This window comes from Eurypyga helias, unplaced genomic scaffold (genome assembly GCF_000690775.1).
Source record: "Eurypyga helias isolate BGI_N326 unplaced genomic scaffold, ASM69077v1 scaffold4985, whole genome shotgun sequence".
Classification (NCBI taxonomy): Eukaryota; Metazoa; Chordata; class Aves; order Eurypygiformes; family Eurypygidae; genus Eurypyga; species Eurypyga helias.
This window is the reverse complement of record NW_010249630.1, coordinates 140,437-159,183: the sequence shown is the minus strand read 5'-3', so window position 1 is coordinate 159,183 and position 18,747 is coordinate 140,437. Positions and strand designations below refer to the sequence as shown.

At 43.9% G+C, this 18,747-nt stretch overlaps 1 protein-coding gene across 1 annotated transcript in view; it reads right to left on the bottom strand.

The window, feature by feature from the left end:
- Nucleotides 1-9,834: 9,834 nt before the first annotated feature.
- Nucleotides 9,835-18,747, bottom strand: part of LOC104509481 (microtubule-associated tumor suppressor candidate 2-like) — a gene marked incomplete at its 3' end in the record, with an annotated part of 129,893 nt that continues 120,980 nt past the window's right edge. The window contains exons 5-6 of the mRNA XM_010151437.1: nt 14,751-14,849; nt 9,835-10,043 (exon numbers count right to left, since the gene is read on the bottom strand). Coding sequence (XP_010149739.1) covers nt 9,835-10,043; nt 14,751-14,849 — 308 coding nt within the window. The remainder of the gene's footprint in view (nt 10,044-14,750; nt 14,850-18,747) is intronic.

The window sequence follows — 18,747 nt, the reverse complement described above, 5'->3', positions numbered from 1 at the left end:
ACGTCTTCACAAAGGATATCTAAGGCAGAACCGACTGTAGGCGTGTGCATGTGTGCATGCAGGTGTGTGTATCCATGTGCAGGTACACAAACACGTGACTACTTTCCTTATAAACCCCAAAATAAATTAGGCATATGGTAATCTCTGAGACTCAGACACTTTGACTCCCCAGCTTTAACTGGGCTATTGCCTATTTAGATGCTAAGCGCTCTGGGACTGGAACATCAACTTCATACCATCTGCAAAACGTCTAGTGCTCTGTTGGGATAACCGTGGAATAATAAAAATGTCAATGTCCTAAATTCTAACGAGACTGTTATATAGAGGTCAAATATTAACTAAAAGGAATACATGAAGTCAGCCAAGTGCTTTTTGTTTTTAACACGATTCAATCTAGACAACTTTTTTTTTGTTTAATTCAATTAAACACAACAAGCTAATGTTACTTAAACATATTTTATTGCACTAGCAAATAAGAAGATAAACCCTGATTTCTCAAGTAAGGCTAGCCTTTATGATTTGTGATGGCTAAAACCAAATCAAGGCGATTATACATCAAGCCTGCTATTTCTGCAGTTAAAAAGCTGGCACGTAGCTGGTTTGATGGACATTTAGCATTGCCAGACCTTTGTTATGGATAATAAATCAATCCTCTTAACGAGGCTGCAGAAGCAGTAAGATGCCTTAAACAACCTTAATTTCTACTGAACTCATAATTATTGCCATTAGAATTATGATCCCTACATATATCATTATTGGACATGTCCATATGAATGGAGCCATGACACTTTGTCCTGGGGGCAATGTAAAACCACCAAACAAAGGTCTTACTGTCAGAGGTCTAAAAATACAAGGAGGAAGAAAGTAGGGGAGGCCATGAGTGTGTAGCTGAGGGCAGAAGAGCCGCTGGGGTGCTGAGATAAGTATCTCCAGTGAGGCTGCAGCAACCGGCTGAGCTGTCAGGTGATGCCTAAGGTTGGCCACATAGGTGAGAGGGACATGGACCTGCCAGAGGGACAGGTTATTGGGAAGTAACCACCAGCATGTAAATATGTGCTAAGTACCTCAGTGCTCGCTGCTTCTTCTGGGTGGGTAACATGGTATTTGCCCTATCCCTAGGTTGACTGTGACCTGCTGTAAACTTTTGTTCAACAACTTGATCTTTAAATTACTCCTGAAGATTATCTGTGAATTGACACATTAATGCTATGGCTCTAACAAACCCTGCCTACATTCATACTGGATTTCCTTGGATGGACAACGTGATGCTTTCAGGGTTTTTCCCTGAAATATAACCCCAGTAAGCACAAGCACCCCTGAACAACTGATGGGGCCAGAGTTGAGTGGCTGTGGTGCTAGGTCCAAGCAGGATAGAGATCCTCACATTGTCCTCAGGCCTGGAGGAAACAGATAATACAGGTCCCAAGCTCCCTGTTGTGGAAATGAAGGCCAAACCTATTAAGAAGCTGGAAAGTGAACAATCACTCAACAACTCATGGTGTCCGTATAACCTGAGAATGGCATGACCATCGTTTATTGCAAAGAACAGGCTCCTTAACAAAAAACAGATCCTCCAGTTTAAAGCGGAAAAGAAATTCTGAATCTTAGAAAATTCAATTTTGGCTAACTGTGAAGGAGGTATTTAAATTGCATGAGATTTAGGAGAGGGATACACTTCCACTGACTCCTCTGCTGAACTTAAAGAACGGCATGAAAACATTGTGATTTGGGTGTTGCTCTGTCCCCTGCATGAGCAAAGGCCGCAATACCACTGGAGCCTATCACTCATCACTGCTTTTCACACAACTCCCAGTGTGGTGCCAAATCCCTCAAGCCCACCAGAAGCCAAACACCCCACTTGGAGGCTGCCATCGTCAGAAGAGCCACTCCTGACCCTCATTCCATTTTTTTCCTCTGAATGCAGGACAAAATCAACACTGTCAAAGTCAGTTGCTTACATGGAAATCAATAATATAAACAAAGGGAGAAAATAAATTCATCTCTACCTGATGGTTGGCACACAGCCTTAATATATTTCTCTTTGAGGACAACATGTAAATAAAGAGATCTTTAATTTTTAATGGGCATTTTAAACCTCTTCAAGAGGAGCATTAGAATGCCTGAAGCTATTTCTTTTTTATTCAAAATTTGAAATATTTATGTGTAAACATTCTTCTCCAAATTCTTCTCCAATCAAGGGATACAAACATACTCTAACTGGGGGCTTGTTTCAAAACAAGGCCATGTAACTACCCCAGCACTTCTCAGGGAAGCAGGTTCCACCACCTCCCAAAGCCAAAATTTGCATTATTAGTCACAGCAGCGGCTGTAAGAAAGCCATTGAGGACAGGGGGAGAAGCCAAGAGGTTCCCTGTGCTTTCTTCCTCCTGCCTTTCAGGGACTGAAGCAGAGCAGGCCACTCTGCCTGGGAATAGTGTAGGGTATCTGAAGTGGCCTGAAGTTTGCTGCCAGTTTGTCTACAAAGCTGGTGAGAGACCCTTCTGGTCTGTCCTCAGCTGCAGCTGCCCAGGACACTTGTATTCACTAGTTTCACTAGTGAAAAGCTCTAGGTAAGGATGGGATAGCAGCATCTTGTGTCTTACCCACATGGAACCTTCTGAGTACGAGGACAGTGCTGTGCATCAGTAAAACACTGAAGGAGCAGCCAGGTGCAGAAATCAAAAGCAGTTTCCAGAGCTGCCCAGCATTATTTACTGCTCCAAAAGGAGAGATGGAGAGGTCAGGCAGGACCACTGCGCAGTTTTCCCCCTGTCCCAGCACCACCTTTGCCGGTGGCTCTGTTGAAGCAGACTAATTTCAGCTGCATCTTGGCACACACTGCCTGTGCTGCCCGCAGATTCCTGCTCACTTGTTTCCCCTTCCCCTCCTGACTCCAGAGTCAGTAGGTTATTTCCATCAGGATTAGTCCAGCATTGCCAGGAACCCATTTCCAAAGTGCTGGCAGTGGTATGCCATGGCCAGCAGTGCCAGGCGAAGCCAGGCAGTGCCTGCTCCACCGGCACAAATGGGTCCAGACAGGGCTTGTCCTCTGACATTGCAAAGGAAACAGAAGCTACCGGAAGAGAACAAAAATCTCTACCGACATCTCACAAGTAGAGTCCCCTGAGAACTTCTTTTTATGTCCCCAAAGGTCAATTACTGGGTGAAGATAATTAACTCTTGGTTAACGTTAGTTTTATATATGTAGGCCATTTTTCCAGCTATGCTCCCACCTGAATTTACTCAGGCATCAGCCTTCAGTGTTTCCCCTTAAAACTTTTCTGCAGTCCTTGTGCCTGGTCTGCAGTCTCAGGATTTCAGGCAGGGACAGAAGTTTGCTGCTGCTCCCTTCCTGCCCCTCCAAAGGCTCACTGCTCCTGATGCTCACTGCTTGCTTCCCTGGGGGTGAGTTACTCACTCAGGATGGGGTCTGAGAAAACCATTGTATTAGAAATACAGTCGGCGCAGCAAGTTGCTGCCTCCTCTTTTTATCTCTTTCCTGGCTCTTCTCCTTAGCAATGTGGGTGTAGGGCACAAGCCTGGAGCAGGGAGACCCAGCCAGACCCAGGAGAAAGGGGTGCACCCCAGAGGCAGAGGTTATCTAATCCCATTTGCAGTGAGGAAGGAGCTTGTGCAACTGAGTCCACATCACAGAGGAAATCCTGCCGTGGGACCTGCGCAGTCCAGGAGCACACAGCTAAAATGTACGGAGTGGGAGACTGCACTGCCCAGCCCCACTCCCATCTCCCTCAGTGTCCATCCCGGAAGCCCTCTACAGGGCATTTATCTCTGTTGTCTTGCAATACCCTGTATCCCCCATCACCACCTCCACTCCAGCCAGCTCACACCCCCACACCCCTTTGATGGCTCTGCGACTGCATCCAAAACCCATCAGCGGCACAGTGAAGAGGTGCAGTACCCAGGTGGCTGGAGGTCCACTCCATGGCGTGGATCCATCCTACAGCCACAGCACGGAGTACAGCACGGCACTCCCACATTTCCCAATGCACAGGCGTGTCAGTACTCATTTCAGAATTTATCTTCTTCATTTATTACGTAGCCCAAGGCCTTATTTATTACCCACACTATCCTCTGCGCTGACTGCAAAGCACTGATTTTTCTCACAGCCTGTTCTCCCTCTGATATCGGAGTGCATGACAAATCCCAATACTGAGCACCAAGAGGTGTTGTGGGAGCAGAAAATGAGGGACACACTCTGGCAGAGACATGAAAGGCTTGGATGAAATGATCATACATGTCCTGTGTAGCATCCTCTGGTAGCATCCAGTTACCCAGAGGATGGGGAGGGGAAAGATATGCAGCTGCTTTAAGGGTTTGTATTCCTACAGCACCTTGCCTTTTCACTGCCTGTCTTATAGCAACCACAGCAAATAAGCAGGGAGCCTACAGAATGCAATTTTCTTCAGTTCACAAACCCTGATCCATTCCTTGGGCAGATCAACCATGTGTGAGTGTCCTGTGGGTCCCACAGCAGCCACGTTATAGAGCATTCATTGTAATGCTTGCAAGTAAAGGAGTGCCTCTCGATTCTTACTGCTCTGCTTTACTGTAACTCAATACCAAACCATGTGCATTTCTACTTTAAAAGCAGTTTAGAAAGCCCTAAATGATGACAAAGCTTCTTTCTAATTTTTTTTCCTCCCAAGTAAACAAAGTAGAGTGTTTGTCTTGCAATAAAATACTTTTGATTTGTATCCTTGAACCGTCAGGGTTTGATGGGTTCAAAATGGATTTTTTCCAGGATACAGAATGAAAAGATTGAGTTGTTCTGACTGCTCTGGTCTCCAGCAGGAGCAAAGAAAAGACTGAACTTGCTCAATACAAGAAATACAGCCAAGCTGTAATAATGATGAGGGACGAGTGGCACTTCCCTAAGGACTATTCTTGGGCCAAACTCTAATATATTTCTCAGATGTTAGGAAAGCAGCACCCCTGAAAGCCAGAAGGTCAGTCCTTCTGATGAGTGCTGGCTTCTTACCACTGTGCCACCACCAGGCACAAACAATAGATGTATTTCTCCTAAACTCATTCTCAGAGACAGTTGTGAAAATAAAACATTTTCAGCTCAGCCTGAGGTAAGCACTCGAAATGTTAGCCCAAATTACTGTTTTGGAGGCAATGGTGGGAAGTGCCTAGCAACTTATAACTAGTGCAACCAATTCTGCCTTTAATACAAGAGGCAGATTAGCATTTGGACAAGGTTACATGACGCTGGGTGGCATACTGTCCATTCACAGGACAGAAACATTACTCTGAAAAATACAGGCAAGCACACACATATCCCTGTTACCTGAATGGGTGAAAGGTTTTCCTTGTCCCTCACAGACTCTGCAGGATGCTGCCATGTGTGTTTACTTGTCAGGAAGATGTATTTTGTGTACTCACCCAAAAGGAAGCCACATTTAGGTGTGGGGACAAACACACACGCTGGTTACTGGTGAGACGTCTTTCCCAGTGTTGGTAGACACAAAGTGCTGGGTACCATCAAGTACTGCAGTACTGTCCCAACTGTTGTTCAGGTCATCTGTGTGATTCCCCCATTCCCAGCTGATCCAGTGGTGCCTGTGTGCTGGGACCTGTCCTGAGCATCTTCTCCCGGTGATGAAGACCGCAGCACGAGGCTGTGCTGCAAGTCTGGACCTCCCCCCTGCCCCACACCCATGTAAAAAATGGGACAGCCTACCCCAGCATAACCCTTTCCATCAACTGCTCCCACCCTTGGGGTCTGCTGGTAAGGGAGGATCTCCTCCCCTCACATGCACTGAAGATATGGAGACCTAATTTGAAATTTCAGAGGCAGAATTTGGTGACCAGATTTCACTTTTCAACTGTTCGGGCACGCTGTACTGGCAGAAGGGCATTAGCCCAGTTTCCAGGGCCTCAGCATGGTTTGGCCACGACTTCAGCAAAAATATGTCTGCTCTGAGTGTACCAGAGATACGAAAGTGGATTTTTTTTGTTCCTCCATCCCCTGGGAATGATGCCTGGTCCACAGGAAAAGTGGCCTGTTTGCACCCTGTTCAGAGCTGGTTCCTTTACAGCAGCCTGGTAGTTTCGGTTGTATCCACATGATGAAGCACTTGGAATTTTGTGTCCCTTCTGGGCCCTATGGCTCTAAGATGTGATCATTGCTTTTCTGTGTGAGGAATTTTGGTTGTGGTTTTGGGGTTTTTTTTCCTTTCTTTTCTTTTCTTTTTGTTTGGAGTATCAGAAGTAACCTGAGCCATGGGTTGCAGCCCACCAGGATTTACACTCCAGAACTTGTCACTTTGGGCTACTCTCCTTTAGGTGGCACTGTTTGCATTTCCAAGAGACTGCTGCTGGCCACTTGGCTGAAAAGGGCTGAAACTGGGCCAGGACTGTCTTTATTACTGGGCTAACAAGCCAGACCAAGTCAGGAGTGGAACAAATGAGGGGGAGCCATTTGTAATATTTCCTCCAAAGAGTTTTCATGGCATGATCTTCATGGTATCACTCCAGCTCCCGCCAGCCAGTTGTTCACTTCGGAGTATCCCTCACAGCACAAAGGCTGTATTGCATGATGAACACCCAACATTAAGGACAAACTCAATCTGCTCCTCTTCAGAGTAAGTTCGAAGCAGTCCCCAGAGTCAACAGGAGTCATGTGTGCATCTCTGAGAGCCTTAACTAATTAATCTGCTAATTAAGTAATAATTAGAAGCCATGCTGTCCACTGCAATCATTACCTTTCATATCTAGGTAAATGCATATGTCAGAACCACTGCTTTAGTATTTTTTTTGGCCACTGGCTCAGTCATCACCTGCTTCTATTGCCTAGGCTTTTTCCCAAGATAACAAATTGGTTTAGCTGCCATTTAATGGGTCTGTATTAAGTACTGCTACATGTTGTGCACTCCTTGATGCCTATTAAATGAATCTTGCCTGTTAAGTGCATTTTCAACTGAGAAAGAGAGACAATTCCAGGATACCATTCAGCAGTGGTCTGGAATAGCCAGAAAACAAATCCAACAAAACTGAAAGACAATGGTCATGCACCCTTAAGGTTGATATAGCAAGTGCTCAAAATTGGAAAGCACTCAAAGGAACTGCCGGTGTGGCCAACACTTTTTAGTACATTTTGACACCCTCTTTCTTCAGCCGAACATGTCTGTTGGACCTCCTGCATTGGTGCTTTCCCCAGTTTTGGAGAAAGAATAGAGGCAGTCTGAGCAAGACCAGAGTGCCACATGCACAGGGAGACTCCTACATGTGGGCAGAACTGGGTCCTTGGGTTGCCTTTAAGGCTCAGTCGAGTCCCCACTGCCTGGAGGAACATTTTCCAACAGAAATCAGCTCCAATGCAGAGAAAAATCTATGTTCCGGACATTATTTTGGTGTGGTGTAAGGAAAGAGAGAGACATACTAAAATAAGGCTACAGGTAACTACGAGCCCAAAGAGGCACCCTAGCACCAAAGTAGGACTGGGCCCTCTGCTATGCAGAGTACAACTGCCAGTTGGACAAATCAACCCCGAACTTCCCTGGAATAAGGCCCTACCTTGTTTCTGAACGAGTATTATTTCCTTGCCAAACTGCACTTCTACTCAGACCACAACCATTTTGCCTGCAGGCTTCTCAGAAACAAACACATACAATTATTATTATTTTTATAATGGGAAAAGTTTCTTCTTCCATGCTGCCCTAACTCAAAGCCAGCCAACGCAATTTTGCTCAATCTTTCAAACAATAATGCCATCTCAGAAATTGTCTACAGATTGTATTTTCGAATGACGCTCAAAAACTTGGAAGTCCATGTCTCTGTTGCAAGACACCAGACTGCCTAATTATGCAATTGCTTGAGTATTCCCAGTTCATGCCACTACATCCAGGCTCTCAACTTAAGCATCAAAGTTAAAAGTGCAGCAGCTCTAGACTTCCCTTGAGACCTCAGTTGAGACAGGCAAGTGCCTCAAGCAGAATTTCAGATCTTTGGTGCTGTAAACAGTCTTCTGGAAGTGCTCACCTGCCTCTACTCACTAAAAATGGAGCTGAAAACAACCATGTGTTGCACCGCGCTGAACAGTTACGTGCAGATGTATATATTCCAGAGTGACCAGGCAAGCCCCAAAGGGATGGACACTCAGGCTGAACACAGGTAAATAAGTTACGTGCAGTGGATCTGAAAAAAACCTATTTCTAATCCTGCCCAAGCCTGAAGGCACTTAAATTCCACAGCTATATTATTTTTTGCCTCCAAGCTCTCCAGGCACTCAAGAGGAGTATTACTGCAATCCCCCAGCTGGCCTGGTAGTACGGAGGAGCTGGGAACATGAGGCACAGCTATGCCCAGCCAGGACTTGGAGATGACTCTATTAAATAAAGTCCCTTGAGGTGATCAATTTAGAAGGCATTCTCAGGACAGATCTAACATGAACCAACAGGATGAGAGTCATCTCAGAGTTCAGCTACAGCAACTGTTCCCACTTAAAACATATCCAGAAGAGACAAAGGAGATATGCCCAAGCTTCAAGAATTCTTTCACCAAATTGTGAATGAGGCATGAGGTGAAAAATCTCTCCTCAGTGGACAACACATAGACAAAGCTGAGCAGACACTGCTCTGTCTTTTTTTGTTTCCCCCTGCTTTAATCAAGGACACTCCACAGTCAGCTCCTGAAAAAATAGAAAAAACCCAAAAGCTTTAAAAATGTCCATCAAGCCCAGAAATGTCAAGACTAAAGAAAAATAGATGGGGGAAATCCCCTGGGAAGGTACGTAAAATATTTAGTACTTCTAAAAAATTCCTTGGTTTTTCAGTTCAGTCGTCTCCCCCAGCAAGATCAGCTCCTACTTAGGGAAAAGTGTGAACTGCAGTATTTTTTCAAAGGTAACCTTTCCCACTAGTATATAAAAATAACCGAATAAAGTATTTCAGAATTTGTAAAGACTGTTTGAAGCTGAATTCTGTTTTTTTGTTTTCTATCTCTCATTTAATATTGAAAGTTGATTGACTCTTGTCTCTTCAAAAAAAAGACGAACAGGCAATTAAGGATATTATCCAAACCCTGAGTCCTACTGCTGGTGATCACGTGCCTGTTTCACAAAGTAGTCGGGACACTAGCTTAACCTGGGATGGTACAAAATACACAGGCATCAGGGGAACCAGGTCAGGACCTCAGAGCCTGGCTAGATTTCCCAGATAACTAAACGGCTTTTGAAACAAGCAACACCTACAAGTCCTTCATGGTTACTGTGGTCATCTTTTGAACCTCACTCATTTTGTTTCGGGTTTAGTGAATAAATAATCGCTAATTATTGACAGCATTTTATGTTCCCTATACCTGCTGAATGTAATGTCCTAAATGCTGAGATAATATTATTCTAACACATTCAGGAATTTGTATCTCTGTAACAGGGACTGCTCTGCCTGACCTGTGGTGAACAGGAACAGTAGAAAAGTGCAGTGAGAAAGCCAATCTTTTCCTTCATCCAACACCTCTGGGTGCCTAATGCACGGATCGTTTTGTTCACAAGTATCAATATCTCAGTTACACTTTCCATTCCAGGTGTAGTGGTCAGAGACTGGGACTTCCAAGTTTCTGCATCTGCTTCACCTCTAAAAACATCTCGAAACCCCTCCATGCTTGTGACAAATAGTCACAATTCTTCCTCTTCCAAGTTCCTAAACTTTCAAATACATGGCATCAAATTATAATCCCCTCCTCATAACAACTGTTGCAAAGAAATGACATACTGCTCCCAAGAATGAAGTTTCAGTGACTGTGTAATAAATTTGGGTGATTGGTGTAAAGGTAAAGTATCTTTCAATGGTAGAAAGCACCCGTTGCACTTACCTGCCTGAAAAAGTGCTGTGTCGTGATAGCAAATATATCAAAGCCACAGGTGGCCCTTTTAAGTTCATCTCGAATAATCCTTAATTGCCGTGATTGCTCCTCACACTTCTCCTTCAATCTCTGAATGAACTGCTTCTCAGCCTCTCGACTCTCTCCTGGTTTGGGAGAGAATCCATTCTTTGGGGTGGTTGGCCTTTGCTTGGGATGTCCTACAAAGGAGAGAAGATCATCAGGGTCAGTTACTTCATATGTATGGGCATAACTTTTACACGTTTCTGAGGCCTTTGGGACTCAGTTCTATAAAAGAAAAAAGAAAAGATGCATTCACACCATTCTGTAGTGACTTCCAAAAAAACCAAGAGGACAGTGAAATATGTTTCCCTAGGGGCCGAAGCTCAAAGCTTTGTAACAGTCAGCTCACCTCAGGCTCTTAGCCTGAAGGTCTGATACGAGCTGAGGAGAGCTCTCCTAAGAGGGTCTCACTGAGAACCGAGATGGCTGGAGGAAGGATTCATCTCACCTATGTTAGACATCTACAAGCACAGAGGTCTGCATCTTGGTGTGTGATACTGGACTCTCTTGAAAGGCAAGGAGAGAAATGGGCACTTCCAGGCTGAGATACACCTCATCCTAATGTGGATGTGGAAAACAGTTGGATGACATTTACACTCCACACACAATTTCTTTTGCTACCTGAACCTCAAGCTTGGTGACTTTACAGAGGTGCCAGATTTCCTTTGCCTTAGCAGATTTCCTTTTGCGTCCAAATGGGAAAATGCAGGGTTGGAGCTGCCCTTCCTCGAACGCAAACACAGCATGGGTTGCTTGCCATTGGGATATCACTATTTCTTTTTATCAACAATACTGCAGCCTACCTTGCCAGTTCCCCTTGCTCTGCCCTTTACAGCACTTCTAAAGTTGCAGCACGAAACAGGTACGTATAGAAATGCCACCAGGTACCATGCAATGATGCCTGGCGACACCACGAGCTCTGCATGGCTGCTCTCTGCCAGTCACACCAGAATCACTATATGGTTTGCCTGCAGAAGTGGGTTGGGACTGACTGGCTCCTCTGATGTGCTCCAAGTTGGCTCGAGGCAAGCCTGACCCTGTATAAAGTTGTGAAACTACTAGTGTACCTTGTCTTCAGGATATCAGATCTAACACAGTGTCATGCTCACATGAATGGCACACGAACTACAGCTTACTCATGATAAGCCACTTTTATCCAAAATTAATTTCGTATCCTGCTTGAGTCAACTATCCACTTCTCTGATACACTCAGTTTCGAGGATGAAGCAACAACTCTGGGTGGTGCTCTGGTAGTGTCAGGTTGCTCAAGGCACTGACGGACAATCTGTTATGACTTTGGCTTCTCACCTCCCTGAGAACTCTCCTCTGCAAACAGTTACCGTCTGCTGGGCAACATGTTTGCACAGCTTACTGATTCTTTTTGCTACCCTCAGTCTCTCCTCAGCTGATGCTTTTTAGCTCATTCCTGAATACTGGACAAGAATCTCTGGTTCTCTTCCTCAGCTCCCCCCAACAAGTCTCAAGCTTTAGCCTGGGAGCGAGTCACTAAGAAAGAGGGAGAAAATAAAGTCAGACACGTGGTTCCCATGTGTTACTAGAGATGGCAGATATTGGCCTGGATACAGAAGAAAAATGAATATTTCTGTGTTAGCAGAAAGGATTGGGTATGCAAGAATTTGGGGGGGAAAGGATATCTTGTAGCTTTATAATCTTGTAGTGTAGAGTTCCTGTAAAATAATACAGAAACAATATCTCCAATCAGTCCTCAGCAATGAAGGCAACAGAAGAGAGTATTCTGCTACAGATACTACCTACCCCTTTCCTGAAAACCAGAAGAATCTTTATACAGAGGTGCATCTGAAGGTATGAGTTTGAGCCGATTTGTGAAGTAGAGCATTGTTCCAGAGGTAATTGTGCCAGATGTGCTTTAGATATTTTAGATCTCTAAGACTGTGGCCTGTGTGTGCAAATGAATCCTTAAGGCAGTTTTACTAGATCAGGCAGGGAAGTGGCATGGCTTTGTCAGGGCAATACCCCAGGAGTGTATTCCTGCTTTTTCAGACCCCCAGCTTGTGTGGAGTCACTGAGAGCATATCTTCCAACTTGCTAAACTACATCCTGTCTCCAGGCTAAGCTTGCAGGGAGCTAGCTCCTGCAGACATGGTCCCTCACGTCTCCAGGTATCTCCTGCTGCAACTGCAAAGAGCCACCAGTGCACAACAGCCTTTGGAACTCTGTGTGCCTATGATGCAAAGACTAATACCAGGTTTCCCACCACGTCAAGACTAACTTCATGATGTTGCAAGACCTGAATAATGCAATACGGGGCATTAGAGAGGACCTTCTGTCATCAGGAGAGTTCAATCAGCATAGCTATTGCCCTCTATCCATTTTCATGTCAGTTAAAGCCTTTACTCCTTTGTGTGCAGGAATGATATTTTCTTACAGATTCTTTTATTCATTTAAAGGGGCTTTTTACTGGGCAGTGGGTATTATAAAAAATAAGAAATTCATAAAAGCAACAGCCATAAATATCTGTCTTTTCAGGATAAAAATCTCGGGTTGTTTTGACAGCATGGTGATGTTACAACAGAAGGCACAGGGAGAAGTGTAGGGAGAAACCCTTGAAATCAGTCCCATCAGGTTGTTTTGTCTTGCCTCTTTCTAGCTTTCCTGTTCACTGGAACATTTGAAGTGCACATCTCTATGTTGTCCTTGTCAGTATTACAAGCTGTCCTTGTAAATTAAACTGTGCTATTCTCCTCAGGGATAAATCTGAATTTCTTGGTTCATTTGGGTCTGAAAAGCAGCTTACTAAGCTTATTCTGCCACTGATGTCTCTCTTCTGTTGTTCTGTACAAAACAAGGTATGTATTAATGACGCTGGCCCTGAATGTCCTTTCTGCTGATGGCAGGACCAGGGGGGCAGACCCAGTGTAAGCTGAAATCACTGAACCCCTTTGATCCACTTCAAAACTCCCAGGTCTCTTTTATCTACCTGAATGTTTGAACTGAGGAGACATAACAAGTATATACTCATAATTAACTCAGTCCATGAGGGTTTAGATGGGGAGTGCAATTTATTTGCCTTTTAACTGTCCAATTTCCAACATTTTGGTAAGGAAAGTGAGGAAATTACTTTGCGAGGACTGACAACAAGCCATCTGTAGAGTGACAGATGTCAGACATGTATGGCAACATCCTGTAATGGGGTGGAAGGAGAGGCTAAAAAAAATCTTCGTGACAATCAAAAACCAGCAGTGGTGAAGATGAACTATGAGGAGGCCAGTAACAGAGGGAAAACAACCTAAAAACAGCACTCAGGAATTTTAGAACCTGTTCCATGAACACATGTAGCTGTGGTGGAGTTACCTGGGGACACATGCTCTCCTATCACAAACTGTAAATGCCACATAAGTTTGTCATCCTGGTGGAGAAATGGCTGCGTTACTGCCCCTTAGCCCCAGCTACACTCACTCCTTGTCCAGTGTTATGGCAGCTTTGATTATTTTTTTAAATTGTTGCTTAGGTGAAAATATTGTCTGTCTTTATTGCTGTGTTACTGTTATTTCAAGGAGTGCTAAAGGCTACTCTAAAAAAAAAAAAAAAATTACTATGAGGTTTATTTTCCTATTTGATCCTTACAGTGATAAACAATTTTAGGTTGCCATAATTTCAGACAACCACTCTTAAGAAATCCTAAATCAGTTTGATGGAGAGAGGGCAGTTACTCAACCTCTCATAAGAATGAAGAAGAAACCTCTGAGGCCTCACGAATTGGATAATTCAAAAATTTAAGCCTTGAAAATCATCATGTCACCCATGGAAATAAATGCAGGCCTCCTTAAAACAATACAAACACACAGTACAAATATGCCTGTTTAATTTTGCTTTCTAATTCTAGTGGAAGCAAATCAGATGTGCTGTAACATGCTGCTACAGCCACAATCACTGTTGGTGCTCAAACTTGACTCCCACCGTTATAAACGCTGGTGACCTGCTGGTCTGGCACTCTCTGCAACAAATTTTTCTTTGGATCTCTCTTGGCGATCTCACCAGGTGCAAAATAGCCTGAAAATTATATGATCCAGAGGACAGTGTAAGTTCATCTTTTTACCCTAGTATCTTAGTAAGGAGAAGAATTCTGATTCCTCTTGGTGTCTGGGAAGATTGAATTTAACCTTCCGTTTTCTTGATTTTGTTGGTTTGCAAGGAGAATAATAAGGGAATGAGTTTAGTAAAAATGAAGAGGCTCTTGATGCAAGTTATAAGAATCGACGAGATGTTCTACATGTTTTATACTTTACCATCAAATGAAAAAATGTGGGGTTCTACCCCCCCATAATTATAATTCAAGTATCATATATATTATATATGTATTTTATGATATAGCGGTAGAGATGACATTTTAATTATTTAAGTAGAGTCTGAAAAAAGAGGTAACAGAACAGAAGATAAACCGCAAGCACAATTAAAGCAGTGGGACTATGCCCACTCATTTCAGAAGCATCTAGATCAGCCAAAGGCCAGCCTTTAGGTACCTTATACCTTGTGTTCATTTCACTATACCTATCTGTTTTCTTTTTATATAAGAAAATTGTAATGATAAAGAAGATGTTCTTGTGCCCTTAAACATGTGATAGCAACAACTCCTTTTTTTGAAGGAGAGATGTTTGCACAGTTGTAACAAAGAAAATGTAAGTGTATTCAGCTCATGTATTGGTATGATAAAGCCTGCGGTACCCATGGCTGGCTTAATGAACCTTGGACACAAACAATCTTCACGTAACAGTAGCAGGTCTCAGATTTTAGTGTGTTAACAAGAGATGCAAAGTTGACAACTTTAAACCTTCCCAAAACAGGGCTTTTGGATTCATAAGTACCTGGTGAATGGAGCTTGGTGGCTGTTACTGCTGATCTCTTAGGTGATGAGACAGCTGGTCTGTTAGCTTCCTGATCTTTTTGTACTTCTTTTTTCAGACCTGTGTTAGGGAAAAAAAAAAAAAAGGTAGAAAGAAACCCACGTTATAATTCTGTTTGCAGTTGTGCAGAACCATGTCACTAAGACACATGCCAGAATGGCAAATACAAGTATCTCACCAGTACACATCCTGGGTTTCACAGGGAATGGTGCTACCCAGTACTTCTGTGTTGAGTGCCTACTTGCAACTTCGCCAAACATGACTGCATGCATTGAGCTGACATGCACAGCACCAGAGGTCAGAAGAAGGCCTTACACACTGTCTTGGTTCTCCAGCCATCTGCACAATGATAAATGCCATTAAGGCAAAACAGCTACACAGGTAGCCCATCATATCTCTTCTGAGCTCTGTGTTCTGTCTCCTTACCTTGCTGAGCATCCTCAGCCAAGGATCTTCTGGGCTGGAGAAGCTAAGTAGGACTGTGCAAAGCTGAAGTTATCCATAGAGCCCTTCCCTATCACTTTTTTCTCCAGGTTAGGAAACTGCCTTTTCAGGTCTCACACAGGCAAGAGACAGGCTTCTACAGAACCAGAAGCAGGCGGGATGTGCCAGGGCTGTGCTGGATGTGGCACCCCAGACAGGAGAGTGGGTCTCTGCCAGGGCAGTAAGTTAGACAGGGCCAGAGAGGTGCAGCACATTTAGTGCACAAACCTACAACACACTCTGCCAATGCAGGACACAACTGGGCCCTACCATTGCCACAGGATGAACCAACATCTACCCAGGCATGTGCCAGGCTGCCTCCTCTCCTCTCCTCCATTTATCCCTTTTTTTGCAACCACTAATTCTTCCCACTGACAGCATGATGCCCCAGAACTCCTGAGTTATGATCTCCAGAAACTTTGTGCTAGGTTTTCCTCTTCCTTTAATTTTTTACTGGGAGGCAACTCAGTGGTGTTATTATTCCTCCCATCACCGTAGCTCTCTGGTTACAGGCTCATGATGGTCTGTCCGTTGTCCAAGCTCTGCAGTCACCCACTGTCTCTTGTACCAAGGAGATACATCTTCATCTGAAAGTCAGAGTGGCCACCCAAGCTCAGCTCGCCCCTCCTGCCCACCCACCACTCCCATCAAAATAGCTGTGGGGACCATGCTGAGTGCAGTAACGTGAAAGCCCTGCCCTGTTTGCCCATGGTGTGACAGTCACAGCCACAGGGTTTCATGTAGAAAACACTCACCGAGGAAGTAAGAACAAGAAGGAGCAAATCCCTCAGACATTAATGTATTTTTCTGTTTGCCTTTTTTACCATCAGTGTTTGTTGGGGGTTGTATTTTAGTCCGTGGGACTGTGTCACAGTCCCTGGCTACACAGGAAAAAGAGAGATTTAAGGCAAACCACTTGTCATAAAGGTAAAACAATGTTTGCCTTGTTAACTTTCACTTCTCTCATGAGTACATTTACGGAAGACTTGTAGGAAAATGGCCCACAGAACCTGAAGTACCTGAAGCAGGAAAACAAACCTGTATTTTCCTGGTGATGCTTAAAGACAATGGCAGTCCAAAAGCTACCACTATCTTCCATTTTGCTTAAGGCAGATGCAATCCAGCTATTTCAATAGTGGAGAAAAGCACTAATTTTATATGGGGATCATAATCTTCAGGGACACTTACTGGATGACTAGTTTTCTGCTCTTCCCAAAGCCACAGCTAGTCACCATTGCAGTATCAGGCTTATTTTTCATGCATTGTTGACCCTTCCACTTCTGTCTGCGTCAGGACTTGCAAGCAGCGAGCTGCGAACACAGCATTTGCCACACACCAGAAGCCTAGCTTCGTATTTTCTGCCTCAGCATTCGCTTGCAGAGAGCTTCTGCAACGAGCACATGCACACACACAAGCCCTGTGTTCAAATATCTGTGGGAGGATGGCACAGGAGGAGGTCTAAGCCGCTCTTTGTCTCCCTTCCAGTGTTCACAGGTGAATCACACCATCAGTCACCCAGGGCTGGTGAGGACTGAACTCATCCCCACACCTTTGGTCCACCTTCACTTTCTTTGCTGTTTGTAAATTGGACAAGTTGAGGCTACGATTCTCATCTGTGATCAATAGTTTTCACAGTGAAGTGACTGAGGATATAAATTTCCTGTGTCTGCCACCTACTACGCTGTACTTTACTATAGAGCAGGACATAAAATAAGTTTACAGTGTCATTTCATTACTAAGGACCAAGCAAAAGCAACCTGACATGAGAGCTTTGAGACACAACCAGAGCTGGTTTTAGAAGATATGCTTCATATGGTTACGGATTCGAGCATTACTTTTTCAAGGCAATGAGGCCTTGGTTTTTCTGTGGTTTTCAAACTAAAAATATGATGCACAAATGGGCCATATACCAAGCTCCTCTCTAAATTTCGCTATGGTAAATGTCAATCACAGACAATGGTAGGGAAAGTGTGTTTTCCTTATGCTTTCAGCAGTAACAAGGGGCATATAAATACTTAACTACTTTTGGTTTTAAGACATTTTCAGTGAGGAAAACCTGGGAAATTAGTTCAGCCTCTTAACCTTAAGCACAAAGCAAGTAACAGCTCCCCAATTAGAGCTCAGTTGAAAGAAAAGAGAGCAAAGAAGCCAAGAAGCCCAGGGAGCAGCATCATTCTGCAGAGGGCAAAGTGAGGACTGCGGAGAGGGGCACGAGTCGTGCGTCGGTTCGGCTGCACAAGAGATGCCGGCCCTGGAAGGTGAGAGATAAGCACGATGCTCATAACCTGAAGCAGGTTGTGAGCAAGGGTGCAAATAGGTATCTTGGCAAGGACAGAAGTGTAGGATTAATAACAAGGTCGGGAAAAGAAGATAACCAACCTCCTTCAGTTTACAAGACTGGGAGAGCTCCTAAGGTCTGGTAGAGGTGGCCAGCAATGGGGGAAGCAAGGAGAGGTTGTGCAGCAAGGGAAGAGCCAGTGCCCTGCTGGGAAGGGGCTGGGGAGAAGGGCACATGGAGCTAGCAATTATTCAACTTCTTCATTAGTGGAAGGGTCCTGGTGCCCTCTCTGTGGCCCTCCTTAGTGGAGAGGGATTTAGGAAGCACGCAGCAGGCAAAAGAAAGGACAGTCTGCAGGAGCAAACCATTATCGTTCTGCTAAGCTCATCACCCACAGGGAAATCTTAAGGGAAGAGCTGTCCCTGGCATCAGACGCTAAATAAGACTTGTGCTGAATGTTTTTCTAAAAATGGGGTTTATTCTTTCTCTTCTCTTTTGAAACAACAGCTGTTAGTTGGCTAAAAGAGAATCCGTTGGAAAACATGTTGATTTCAAGACAAGTTCCCGCAGGGAAAATTCATTTTTAAATGACAAGAGTTTGGGCTCTGAATTTGTCAATTCAGAGAAATCTAGAATTTCAGGTTTAAAAAATCTGTAGGAAAGTGTTGGCATGATGATCGGCACAACGATGTACTGCAGGGCATGGCACAGCAGGAGGTTATACAGTTTGATCTTTTCTACCTTGGAGTGTACTAGAAGTAACTCAAAGGTTATAATGCACATCAAAAGTTTGATGCTGCACTGTAACTCAGGAAACAAGACAAACATTTCTGTTGTTATTATGGTCCCGAATGCATGTAAAACCTCAAATAATACTTTGACTGTCATATGTATTTTGAAATGTCAAAAGGTGTTGTGAGTACAATCACAAAATAATAGAAAATATGTAAAATAAAATTATAAAAGGAAATTAAGCACCAGAAGTGCATCTTTCTTGAACCTGCACACAGTTTCAATTTTGTTCTAAATTTTCCTTTTGACACATATATTAACTGGTTGGACTGGATGATCTCTAAGGTCTTTTCCAACACAGTGATTCTATGATTCTCTGATTCTAACTCTGACCGGGAACAAAATTTACTTCAAATTTTTAGTTTTATTGCTCACAGGCTGGAAACATAGAATTCAATTAGCTCT